The sequence below is a fragment of the Mastacembelus armatus genome, chromosome 17, assembly GCF_900324485.2.
Source record: "Mastacembelus armatus chromosome 17, fMasArm1.2, whole genome shotgun sequence".
Classification (NCBI taxonomy): Eukaryota; Metazoa; Chordata; class Actinopteri; order Synbranchiformes; family Mastacembelidae; genus Mastacembelus; species Mastacembelus armatus.
In genome coordinates, this window is record NC_046649.1 from 17,765,280 (window position 1) to 17,778,199 (window position 12,920).

The window sequence follows — 12,920 nt, forward strand, 5'->3', positions numbered from 1 at the left end:
CCCGCCCCTCCCCTTTCAATCGTGCAGACTACTTCAACTATCACTGATCCTAAATCTGAAATCAGACCTGAGTTTTGACAAAAATCTTAATCAGTGTGGAAGACATTTTTCTGTCAAATAATAATTATGTCAAAAAAAAAAAAAAATGCATTATGAGTGAAAAACTAAAATAAGTAATAAGTTAAAGATTCATCTTGAATTTGTGTAAACAAAATGTATCTGTATTAAAAAAGAATGAAAAAATATACCCGAGATGGAATTTATTAGACAAATCATATATTAAAATATAACTAACATAAAAAGTAGTGTGATTTAATTCATATAATCCTATGGCTTCAAAACAAGTCACATTTCACATGTTAAAAGTCTTTTAAAACACTCGTGAGACGTTTCATTTTCTCTTCCATGATTCTCTTGTTAGTTTCTGTCTCCTCCAGGAGCTGACGCATCTCCTCCTCTACTTCAAATACCTGAAGAGACGCACAGACACAAAGAGACAATGTCAGCTTCAGAAAACACATTACGTTTAAAAAGAAGTGTTTCATTAAGTCAATACATATTAGCAACTAAATGAACTGTTGCAGAGAAACAAGTTTGCAATTAGGGCAAAACAAGGCACTGAGAAACCATAGAGAGCAGTTTTACTCATGATATTGTCATTTTCCATCTGCAGATCTGTATTACAACTTGACCTGCCTCCTTTCATTTTTCTCAAATCCAGAAACTCAATAATTTCATGAACTGCTGAATGGCAATTGTCTGCTATTTCGAGAATGACAGCCTTTCAGAGACAAAATCTTTCCCATTCGGCAAAATCTAATTGGCAACACAGGCTTTCATTCAAATGTTTCTATAGATGTTTTCTCCTCCAGCATGGTCACCTGGAACCACTGGCAACCACTTTCAAAGCTCCTTCTTTCAAGATCTCATGCAGCAGGTGAAACACCAGAAAATTGAATTAATGTTAAATATCCTATACTAAGACTATTTTAATCAGAATGCACACTGTATTTACCACACACTTATCCTCATCATGAAATCACTGGCACATGGTAGCGATTGTGCCTTCTTATTTTAACAGAAACCAGGCATTTCAAATCATTCTTTGAAAAGTGTCCATATTTCACCTTTTGGCTGGCTTCTTCAATCTTTTTCTGCTTTTCATTAGCCAGTCGAAGCAGCTCAGTCTGATGGGTAGCCTGGACAGACTCCAGCTGTCGACGAAAAGCATCATCCACACAGCGCAACTTCTCTACAGCAGCTCTGCAGCAAAGACAACCACAAATAAAGACATGTTACATTAAAGTCAGACGCTTAATAAAATGTTTCAAAATTGTCTTGGCTGCAATTTTTTTTTAGAGTGGATGGGGAAAGCACTGACATAATCCTACACATATATTTTATCTAAAAATAACCTCATCCACCTGTTCCTTGTCACTAAACTGTCAAAATCATGATTTTGACCCCAAGACTTTGTGCGTAAAATGATGAATTAAAAACTACTTAGTGTCTTGTGGGGCTGATTGAGACTTTCTGTTAGGCTTAAGAGGAAACACATTTTATCAACTATCTTGACGAAGGAAATAACTTTCCTTTCATCCAGATGTTAGGAGAGCTGCAGAGTAATCCTGACCTGTTCCCCACAATGAACATTTGATTTAAAGTAATATGGAATAACATGCACATATATGAAAAAAAAAAAAAAAAACATGTCTATGACTTGGGATTTAACATCAGTGGTTGAATCTATTACACAGCAAGGCTGCATTTTTTGATATTTAGTCAACTAATACAAAACTTAAAAAAAAAAAACCTAGATTTTGGTTATGCAGGCATAATATGGCCACATTTTGTGCATGTTACACAAATGTGCTTGGACCATGAGAGTAGACCAACTGCAGTGGAACTGCTATATACAGGCCCATAATAGCAGCTAAGAAGTCTTGAAGGGAGATTTTATACACTCTAAACTTGTAGCATACTTCTGTGCTTCTGTTGCTTTATCTCTTTCTTCCAGCAGTAAGTGTTCCTTAGAATCAAAGTTTTCCTTCATGCGCTTCACTTGGCTCTCCAGCCGAGTGAGCAGGTCTGCCTTCTCCTGCCACCTCTTACTGGAATCACTAAAAGGACAGAAACAAAAAAGAAAAACATAATGGTGTCAAAGTAAAAACGCATCAGAGGCAGGAGTCTTGGTCCATAATGAGGATTTGACTGTGGTTCGTACGTAAAATAAAATATTACTACAAAATAAAATGTAATATTATGTGGTGTCTCAAAATAACTGTTTAAAAATAATGCACATTTATTCCTTTGCCTTACCATGTTCCACACACACCACTCCAAACAGACATTTCTTCTGTCCAAAATATACCTTTGTGCTCGTGCTTGGGATGGGACACTTGCCTGTAAACTCTCTTGACTTCCTCCAGCTCAGACTCTTTGTTCTCCAGCTGCTGTTTCAGCTCCTCTTTGCGCAGGCTCAGATGCTCCAGCTGCTCCCTCAGCTCAGCCTGCTGTGCTGTTTCCTCCTCCAGCTGCTGCTGGAACTTCTTATGGGTCTGGACCACTTCCTCACGCAGTCTATGGATGTGATCATCACGTTCCTGCAAGGTCTGAACAGCAGGAAGTTGGGGAAGAAAGAGTCTCAAGTTAAAAACAGGGTAAGACTGATAGATAAACTGGTGGACTGAAACAAAATGATTCCATGATTTCTTTTCTATGTCCAATTATTTTTTTGCTCTATGCTTAATTTTCAGAGTAGGCCAAAATAGACATTAAACTGTAAATTTCAATAAAAACTGGGAAAAAAACTAGGTGTTCTAAAGCTTCTGAGCAGTAGTGTACGCTTATGCAAATGCTCATAAACATACACCAACTCACATGCCATGCTTGTAGCTTATGCATAAAGGTTTGAACAAGAGACAAGTTCTGGTAGGTTGGGTTGTTTTGTTTTTTTTAAGCTTTATTACCTCTTTGAGTTTGCGGATGGTCTCTGTCTGATCATCGATGATTTTGGCTTTAATTTTAAGGGCATCATTGTCCCTCTCATTGTGTTTTTTCTGTGTCTCCAGCTCTGTGCTCAGCACCTCTATCCTGGCCTCCAGGCGTCCACGATCCTGAGCTAAAGATGCTCCTATGGAAAAAATACACCGAAAATTGTACATATTATGATGTACAACTTTTATTTTCTTATTGTGTTCCTCATTCTTTTATTCATCTAGCCTACCAGTAATTAAATGTCTTTGAATTATATAATTAGGCTACTTAATTTCCTACTCTGTCTTGTGCCCAGCTTACTCTTACTGTGTAAAGATGTGTGTTCCAATTAACCACTAGATGGCAGGCTTGACACAAATGAAATAAAACCTCAGCTAATGCCTTTACACTCATTTTCATGTTTAATCTCCAAATGTTAAAGAGTGACTCATAGCACAATGCATTATAGAGGGAGACAGACAGCCTTGAGGAGGGACCTGCACTAGCATGTATCAATAAGCAACAAATAACTGGCTGTCAGTGTAAGCCACACAGACTCATTGAAGGTGGACAACAAGTGGCCTCTTAGATGCATCACACCTTGCTGAGCAAGCTCCTGGCCCCAGATTCTTCTCTCTGCCCTGAGGCCATCTATCACTGACTCCTGAGCTGTGAGCTGAGACAACAGACGCGCCTTGTCTTTCTTGAGGAACTCCAGCTTCAGGCCAAGACGCTGATCTTGCTCCACCTCTGCTTCCAAGGAATGCAGACGGCTCTGGCAGAGTGACAGACAGAAAGACAGTATTAATGACCAACAGCCATCTGTCATGGCCAGCAGATGGAAAGGCAGCTGGACCAGAAGTAGTCAGTCTCCTACAGGCTCAGGCTGAATCATTTTTGCACTGGCAATGACTGATGCCCACAGCTCATCATCTCTACCTTATATATATCATGTAAATTTTCAAACAAACTTGCTCTTAACTTATTTGGAGTGCTAGAGAAAAAAAGATCACTCAGCTCTTTCAGTGGTGCTGTACCTTTAGATCAGTGACAGCTTCTCTCTTGGCTTTGATGAGCTCAGAGATGCGGCTCTTCTGTTCTTTGACCATGGCTGTGAGTTCCTTCACCAAAGAGCCTGATTTATTCTCCCTCTGCTGGGACTGGGCAAGGGTCGCCTTGAGCTCCATCAGCTCTGCAGTCATCTGATCACAAGCTTCCTTTACCTAAAGAGAGGTAGTGAGGATGTGTAACTGAATGTGAATAAGACAGGGACATAAAAAAAAGACTGAAAGACTTCAGTCCAAGCATTACCTGGCTTGTTGGAATTTTACCAATGTTAGATTTGAGGTCTCGCAGAAAAGGTTTCAGAGTTAGGGATTTACAGAAAGAAATCTTTCAAAGGTTCACATGAAGGTTTGGCTGGCAATCTTATTCAGACTTTTCTCAAAGCTCAAAAGGTTGGAAACTTGAAGGAGAAAATTGTGCAGGCGGTGGCAATCAGGAATAAGATTACATTTTATCGAGAGGCTGAATATAACGAGAAAGTAAAGACTGATTCAAATTCAATCCTTTTCTGAAGCTTCCTTCCTGTGGCAATGACCAACTATTTGTGTAAAGTCAAATGAATGATCTTAATTTAATCTAAGCTTTCATCACCAGGCTGAAAAAATATCTACTAGTGCTACACAGATTGGGGTCAATTCCAGTTCAATTATGTCACTTTCTAACTACACACAGTAATCATTTATCAGCTTGAGTGTACAGACAGTTTGTAGTCAAATTCAAGGGAATAACAACAGTCGTTACAGGCAATCTCTATGGCTATTGTGTATCTTTTAGCACACCTCAGAAAAGCGAGCAGCCTCAATGGTTAGCGCTATGCGGAACTCATCCTCCAGAGCAGCATACTGCTTCCTGTTGTCTGCCAGTTTCCCCTGCAGCTCTGCCTCCCTCTGGGCATGTCGCTGTTCCACGGATGCAACTTCTTTCGCCACCGCCTCATGGAAATCCACCCCACCAGGCTGCAACCGCAACTCTAGCTGTGTTCTGTAAAAAAAAAAAAAAAATGCAAAAAAATGCAAAAAAATGTATTTAAAATTACAATGTTAACCTGAAACCAGTGTTTTGACACCAACTGTTTTAACAGACTTTTTTTTTAACAATCAATAGTTTTCATTTATTAAGGGTTTAACACAAAACACATCTAATGTGCTTTATGGGTTGTTTTGGTTTGCTTAGATTTGTGTGACAAAATAAAAATTATCTCAAAAGGCATGACCTTTTACCTACTGAGTTTCACAGCAGTGAGATGAAAACAGAAAGCGCATATATTAAAATTTCTTATGTTAACTAGCAGAAAATGCTGCATACGTGCATGACCCCATCACTTTAAATAAGAAACTTATTATGAAAATAGATTTTCAAGGATTTTCAAAGAGGAATAGAGTTGTAAAAATTTTTTACTATGGTCAGTAAAAAAAAAAAAAAATCCTCCACATGTACCTGTGCTCTTGCTCCCTGGATGCAAGCAGTTCATGCATCTGCTGCAGTTTGTCTTTGTGCTGGCGTACTGAGGCTCTCTGGATATCCAACTCTCTCTTCAGGGCTGCTGCCTTGTTCTGCAGCTCCTGGTACCGCTTCATCTGAGGATGGTCAGCATGTGTTTTCTATCAGCCTGTCACATTGAATCCCTTAATCTGGAGTGCTAGTGCATTTATTCACTCTAGAGGCTAGATCACTGAACTGCCAAACACTGGTATATACAAAAATAATGACATATGAACCCCACATGTTCAGTGATGAGTAATAAGGAGTGCCAGAAACAGCATGGTATATTTTTTATTTGTATGAGTCTCAAGAACTGCGTGTTTGCTATCTGTCTCAGTGATTAAACTGTTCTCAAGTATAGTAAATCAGCCAATGTACCTCTTCAGCCTGCTGGCAAGCCCTGAGTGCCTCTCCATGGGAGATGCTTTCCTCCAGTCTGTGTAGTGCAGTCTTGAGTTGTTCTTCACTGCTGCGGGCCTGCTCCAGCTGCTGGATGAGAGACTGACACCTCCCTTCCAGCTCATCAACACGAGTCTGCATTTCAGAGCGCCCTGATTGCTCCTTTAGCAACAATTCTTTCAGTCTGGGTGGGAAGAAATGCATGATGAGGCTGTGCAATAGCAGCAGGAGAAATATCCTTAATGTCTATGTACCGTATGTGTGCGCGTAATTGTACTTCTGTCTTTGTGAGGACCATTAGGAGCATAATTCTATCATACTGGGAACATTTTGGGAAAATGACGACACACCACTAATTTGACGATTAAGGTTAGAATTAGGTTAGGTTTATAATAAGAGTAGTGGTTTACTTAATGGTTAAAGATGGTTAAGGGTGGGATAAGAGAATACATTATATCCTATATATATATATGTCCTCACACACACACACACACACACACACACATATACATACTGTATATATATGTGAGGACATTTATTGACATAAAGTGTATATATATATACACATGTATGTGTGTGCGTTTTTATGTTTGTTTACATGTTTATATATGTAGGCAACTACTACTAATTTTCTGATGCCCTTGATTGTCTGTGTTTTATCCCTGTGTTAAACTTTGACAGTCTGTGAAATCGAAGAAATCTAACTATGTGTCAAGGGAGAGAAACTGAAAATATAGTGGGAATAGAAATAGGAAAAACTAATATTAAAACGGCAATGTGGGGGAAAGAAAAGACGAGGGGAAAAATGTTTGAAGACCTGTATTAACTAAGGAAACTAAAAACAATACAAAAACTACGTATACAGTAGTTCCCTCTTTAAATGTACCATTATGAGTCCTTTCTCTATTATCCGTCTCCTGATAAGCGAGGGAGTCCAGAGTAACAGCCATGTTCAGTGTCATTAGAGAATGACAGTCACGAATAATTAATGTAATATTATTGACATATGCTTGTCACCAGGCTTCTAATTACAACCATAACACAGATTTATCTAAGCAGAGTGGGATACGTGGAGAGTATACAAGATAGCTACACCTGACTCTCCTGGATCTATCTCTGCAGTGCAGAAGGAAGGGACAGAGAAAGGAATATTTCATTATAGATAATTATAGCCTCTGGAAATTAGATATAAGGTACATAAGCAAGATGAGTGTGTAGGTTAATTGTCTTTTTTTATATGAATTACTTTTATTATCACAGAAAACTGCAGGCATACTGTATTTAGGGCAAGAGAGCCAAAATATGTGCTTGATTTTGCAAGAGGACAATGATAGGGAGGAATTTTAATGGTGGGAGAATGAGACAGGCAGTAAGCTCTTGTCTCAGGAGAGCCAATACAAAAGATGAAGAGGGTACAGAATCCATTATGTAGTTGAAAACTAAAATCCTTAGAGACTAGTTCACTTTTCCCTTTTCATCGTTATATCTGTTTTAGTACTGCTGTTTGTGAGCACAGGGCATACATCTGCAGCAGTGTTTTTTTCTTACCTGTCTGTGGTATGCAGGGCCATGCTCTGAAGGTCTTTTTCCTCACTGACCTTTGTCTGCAGGCGCTTTAGCTCCTCTGTTAGCTTCCTAACAGCCTGTTCTGCCTTCCAACGTCTCTCCCTTTCCTGGTCACGTTCCTCCACAATAGTCTGAGCCGCACACAAAACACAAAAGCTCAAATACAAATATGAAAAAATGACTTCTTTGGCTTTAAGATGAATTTGCATTACATAACTAATTTTTACACGTCCTCTAGTATTAATTGGTGATAAATTGGTGATTGGTGGTATTAATTTGGTGATCTAAAGAATGAAAAATAAACACCCGTGAATGTTTTGTCATTTAAATTATTCCTACAAAAACACAATAACTACAAAGGGGAACTCCATCGATTGTAGACATTAAAGTCGTTCAACAGACTCCTCTGGAGCATTTTGAATGTCCAGAGAGAGTTGCATATATAATTAAGCTATATGATATATGACAAGATATATCTGATATTATATCTAATTAATCATAAGATATATGGCATATAATTAAGCTGACTGATTGCCACAAGTTGAGTCATTTAAGTTGGCACTGGTTGGGTGAAGACTGGAGTTGTATATGTACTAATGAATGAGTTGTATTTTTATATACACTGTGTATGTTTCACCCTTCAGGGTAGCACAACCATTCATTTAAAATAGGATAATTATGAATATATATATACATTGTACATATGTATGTACTGTATATATGGATCCTTTTTGGTATTCCTGATGATGGAAATAGAATTTTTGTATATTGCATTTATATCCTAAAAACAAAAGCTGCCATCCTGTCCACAGGTGACCTATCCATCCTGTACCCTATAGGTTGCCTCCTCCCCTGTTTTGTTTTTCACATCACTTGAAGTCTCAGCAGCTCTCTGTGTTGGACCTGCTGTGGTTGCACCCCCTGCACAGCCAGCCTTCCTCCTGAGCCCCACTGCAGACTTTGAACTCCTCTCTTTATGATTCTCCTGATCGCTGCACATAAAACAAATCACAGGTATTGAACCAGCTGTAAAATTGATTATAGACAGCCCTCAAGCGAATGTCTGGCTCAATAAAGGGCAAAGCAGATGACTCGCTCACTTTTATAGGTAGGAAAAGTTTGGACAACTTTGAATTGAATTTTGAGCTATTTCTTCTAAATCACCTTCCTTTTAATGAGGACAGTTGGGAGCTTACTTAAGTTAAATTACTGAATCTTAAGCACATGTCATCAGTGGCTGATGAAGTAAGATGAGGGTGTAAACCATAGAAGCACTGTCGTTAATCACTGGAGTGAGATGACAGTTGTAATTTCTAACAGAGAGGAAGAAAGTTTGCATCATTCTGAGAAGAAAATTTATTACCCACTTTCAGCTAAGATATAAAAGGATTTCCTCTATTGTAGAGATAGCTGATGATATTAAGTTGATGCATGCAGAACAAAATGGAAATATCTATTGTTGAAAATTGTGCTTGATTGTTATGGATGCAGATTTTGTCAATTATTACATAATATACACTTTTGCGTCAGCAAACTTTATATGACTGTGATTATCATTAATCAAAAGTAGACTCCCTGACTTTGTTATATTGTCCAACAGTGCTTAAATGTATTCAAACACAAAATCAGGGAGTACACACCAAAAGCTTATTTTTTCTTTCACTACAGAGTAATTAACTTGAAAGCTGAGACATCTTTTGGTGCATATATAGGTAGAATTACCTGTCTGATCGCCTGGCCTGACCTTTGGTGGTCACCCTCTTTGTTATGCTGTTACGATGTTTGGGGATCCTAGTGCGCCTTTTGTTCTCCTTCCCACTGTCGTAATCACTCTCTGACGTGCGGTCTATGTCCCTCTTAGCTTTCCGTACCATCACCACAGACCTGGTAGAGGTACTGGATTTGTCACCTGCAGGGGCCTGAGTAGATATTGCAGAAATACTGATATTTTGTGAGGGGTTAAAAAATATTTAACAGCATATATGTGTGAGTAAGTAAGAACTACATAATAAAGGAATAGTAATTACATAGAAAATATTTAAATATAATTCACAATAAATAATAAATTGAATGTAGGGTCCATTTAAGAAACATAGCAGCAATTTAAATTAGATCACTTAACCTTATAAATCCTATTTGAATATAAGATCTTCACACTGAAGGTAAACAAATAATATCTGAATGTCATGCTGGGATACAACTTGGATACTAGAAGTGTCCCTGAAATGACAAATTAAATGTTCTCATAAATTTGTAGATGCTAAAATGCAGCTATAAATTCCATGATTTATAACACCTACACATAAAAGCGACCCTTAGCTATGCAGGTCAAAATTTATATTTTTTTTTTGCCTACTCTCACCTACTTCACCACTGACAATTTTTATACATGAGTTAACAGTTTACAGCAATGTTAAATAAGCACCTGCTGAATGAGTTGGGAAACCTGCCGCTCAAGCTTCTTGATACGTTCTTCATTAACAGGGTCTGCTGGATCAGCCAAAGTGGAACGTACTACTTGGAAGTGATCTGGTTGTGCGACTGGATCAACGACGGCTTCAGAGGCAATCCGCTGATGAAACTGGGTCAGCACGTCATCAATGCGAGGTGTGTTGAGAATGCCATCCCCTGTAACCTAAAATGTAAACCTAAATTGTATTTTTCCACTTGATTAAGAACACTTAAGACCACTGCAACAGATTTTTTTTTAGAATTAATTCTTTAAGAGAAATCTGATAGAAACTGCCATCTCTTGCAATGTTTTGTATACAGTGAATTATTGGAAAAGAGATCAGATTCCCTGCACAACATAAAACTATGCTTTTTTTTCTGTTAGCACTTTTGGAAAGTGGGAAGACAGCTCTGTGGTAGAAAATCACACTAATTTCCTGTATGTGTGAATGAATATAGAGATGTGCAAAACAAGTCAAACAAAGCTGAATTCTGTAATTTTGGATCCAAAATAACACATCCAGTAACCAAAGTCTATCTGAGGTTCTCTACATGAAAAACAATACTTGGACTGTTATGCTTAATACTTGCTTGTGTGTTGATCAGGTGTCTTTTACTAAAAAGACAATTTATCTCAAGTGGGTTGATGTTTAAAAAACATCAAGAAATTAAGTAAAAAATTATCCAGAAGTAGATGACAATAGGGTAATTACTAGAGAATTATTCACTGGTAGCACAGAATCAAAAATTACCACTTCATTGTGACTAGCGTCTGAGGAGAGCAGGAGGTCCACATAGGCCACCAAACCAGGGATATCCAATGGACTGCCCAGACCTAGATTTGATTGATTTCCCAGACGGTCCAAGCCATCCAGAACAGAAATCTGTGGCAAAGACTGCATAACAATCTCTCTGTAACCTGTAGCACAACAGACACACACATGCTAAAGCTGCATGACCTTCCAGTATTCAGTATTGGCACATTTATAGTATAATGTATATGAACTAACTAAAACATAATGTGTTACGGTTGCTTTGTTACATGAAAACAAACATATATCTTGCCCGTCGTATTTGCTTTTGTTTGTATATTTTGCATATCAGTTACCATGCACTGACAATATGTATGTATGTATATATATATATATATATATATATATATATTTATATTTATATATAGTACTTACAACAATACTGGAAAATCCAAATTTCACACCCTACCTGGCAACCTACACACAGGGTTGTCTCTGTGATCCTGGCTTAAAGTGACCTCTCTTAAACTTTGCAATCCCAGCATGCACTGCAGCAGGTGATCAATGCTGTCCAGCTGGTTGCTATGGAGACTGAGGTGCTTCAGTTTGTATTCAGTGCCATGAAGATACAACAAGCCTAATAAAGACATCAGGGATCAATAACATTGATGTGTAAATCACTTGTTTTTATTTGGGTGTTGAAACAAAAATCTCTGTTCAGTCAGTCTTCAACTTACCAGTGAGGTTATTTATCTGATTGTAGGACAAGTTTAATCTTGTTAGATTCACCAGGCCATTCAGTCCTGTGACACAGGGACATTAACAATTGAGTTATTTTAAAGCTCTTAAAGCACTTGAAACAAAGTCAGAATAAACACAAAGACCAGTAATGAAGAATTATTATTTGGAGAACTCCCACAAAGCTGAAACATTTATTGTTTAAGTAAAACAGTGATGAAAGACTCACCTTCAACCTTGGTGATTAAATTGCATGATAAATTTAAAGTCCTCAGGGAAGTGAGGGAGCTTAGACCCTCTATCTTAGAAATGGAATTGGAGGAAAGGTCTAAGTGCCGTAGGTGCCATGCAGAGGTCAGGCCCTCGATCCTCTTGACGTGATTGCAGTGCAGATTGAGTGATGTTACAGTGGGATGCAGTGGCACATCCAGCAAACTAGACAACAACATAAAGTGAATACTTTATGCGTTAAAGGAAACGTGTACTTGTGTGTTGATGTTATTAGGTCAGTATCAGTGGTCTAAGCCCACCCAGAAATTATATATTAGACGTTTTATATAGCCGAGGACACCACCACATTTAGAAAAAGGTCGAACAAAGCTAGAAAATGAACTCGGATTATTTCCTTACCTTGTTATATTGTTGTCAATGAGACTCAGCTCTTTGTTTCCCATTACGATGACTTGTTTCGTTTGTCTCTTGTCGTTGCCCATGTAAAATAAATATTAAGACATATTATGTTACATGTGCACAACAGCTGACCGGACCCCAAAAATGTTTACTGCTAACTTAGCTAGCTAACCTTAACTAGTTGACATTAGTTTAGCTAGCTTAGCTAGTTTAGCTAAGTTAGCAGCCCGGTAAAAGTTTCTTAACGCCCGAGCTCAAAGGGACAAACTCATTGCCAGTCGTTTTAAAACAACAGTTCCAGCTGCTGGAGTAGCTAATAAACGTATCTGACGTTATATTTCTACCAGCCAAAACAGCATTTGAGCATTTTTGAGATCGTTAAAACAACTGTGTTGCTCTCTGTCGAGTTGAACTCGCCGCGTTAGGGACTGAACTTCCTGTTTACATGACGTTGCTTGCGGTAACATCCGGGATACGAAGACAACGGTAGTTAGGCAAATAAGTTACAACAAATATGTCAACAAAAATTTTAACACTCACAGTTTTTAATCAAATTCGGCCGTTGTCATTTACCACATGAGAACTACATTATATCCACAAAAAGATTCACACAAATCATTCTTGTGTTTTGTATTGTCGTTTATGATTAATTGAACTATATTTCTCTTGTATGCATGACCTTAAAAAATCATAGACATGAGCTAATGATGAATTTAATCCACTGGATTGTATATGAAAGAAAAAAACGGTAATTTGTGGGTTAACATTAGAGTCAGATTGAAATATATGAGCAATTACTATAAAGAATAAAAATAATGATAATAGAAAGCTTTTCACAACTTTTGAATAATTAATATGGAT

General features: G+C 37.9%; 1 protein-coding gene across 1 annotated transcript; it reads right to left on the reverse strand.

Moving 5' to 3' along the window:
• Positions 1-243: 243 nt before the first annotated feature.
• lrrcc1 (leucine rich repeat and coiled-coil centrosomal protein 1) lies at positions 244-12,487 on the reverse strand. Its single transcript, XM_026314588.1, has 19 exons — positions 12,060-12,487; positions 11,659-11,864; positions 11,429-11,494; positions 11,161-11,328; positions 10,692-10,858; positions 9,914-10,123; positions 9,211-9,407; positions 8,321-8,480; positions 7,471-7,619; positions 5,902-6,106; positions 5,479-5,618; positions 4,821-5,022; positions 4,014-4,199; positions 3,577-3,751; positions 2,970-3,133; positions 2,404-2,612; positions 1,983-2,120; positions 1,128-1,263; positions 244-470 (listed from the first exon to the last, which is right to left on the reverse strand). Exons 1-19 carry the CDS (start codon positions 12,140-12,142, stop codon positions 360-362), a joined length of 3,072 nt encoding a protein of 1,023 aa, XP_026170373.1. The 5' UTR covers positions 12,143-12,487; the 3' UTR covers positions 244-359.
• Between the last annotated feature and the right edge of the window lie 433 nt (positions 12,488-12,920).

Excerpts from the sequence above, each read along its gene's own strand:
- lrrcc1 (XM_026314588.1), bottom strand. The coding sequence starts at position 12,142 with ATGGGCAACGACAAGAGACAAACGAAACAAGTCATCGTAATGGGAAAC. Across the intron at positions 10,859-11,160 it reads CCCTGTGTGTAGGTTGCCAG|GTTACAGAGAGATTGTTATG; the intron begins GTAGGGTGTGAA and ends GTTGTGCTACAG. Across the intron at positions 2,121-2,403 it reads GAAGTCAAGAGAGTTTACAG|TGATTCCAGTAAGAGGTGGC; the intron begins GCAAGTGTCCCA and ends CTGTCCTTTTAG.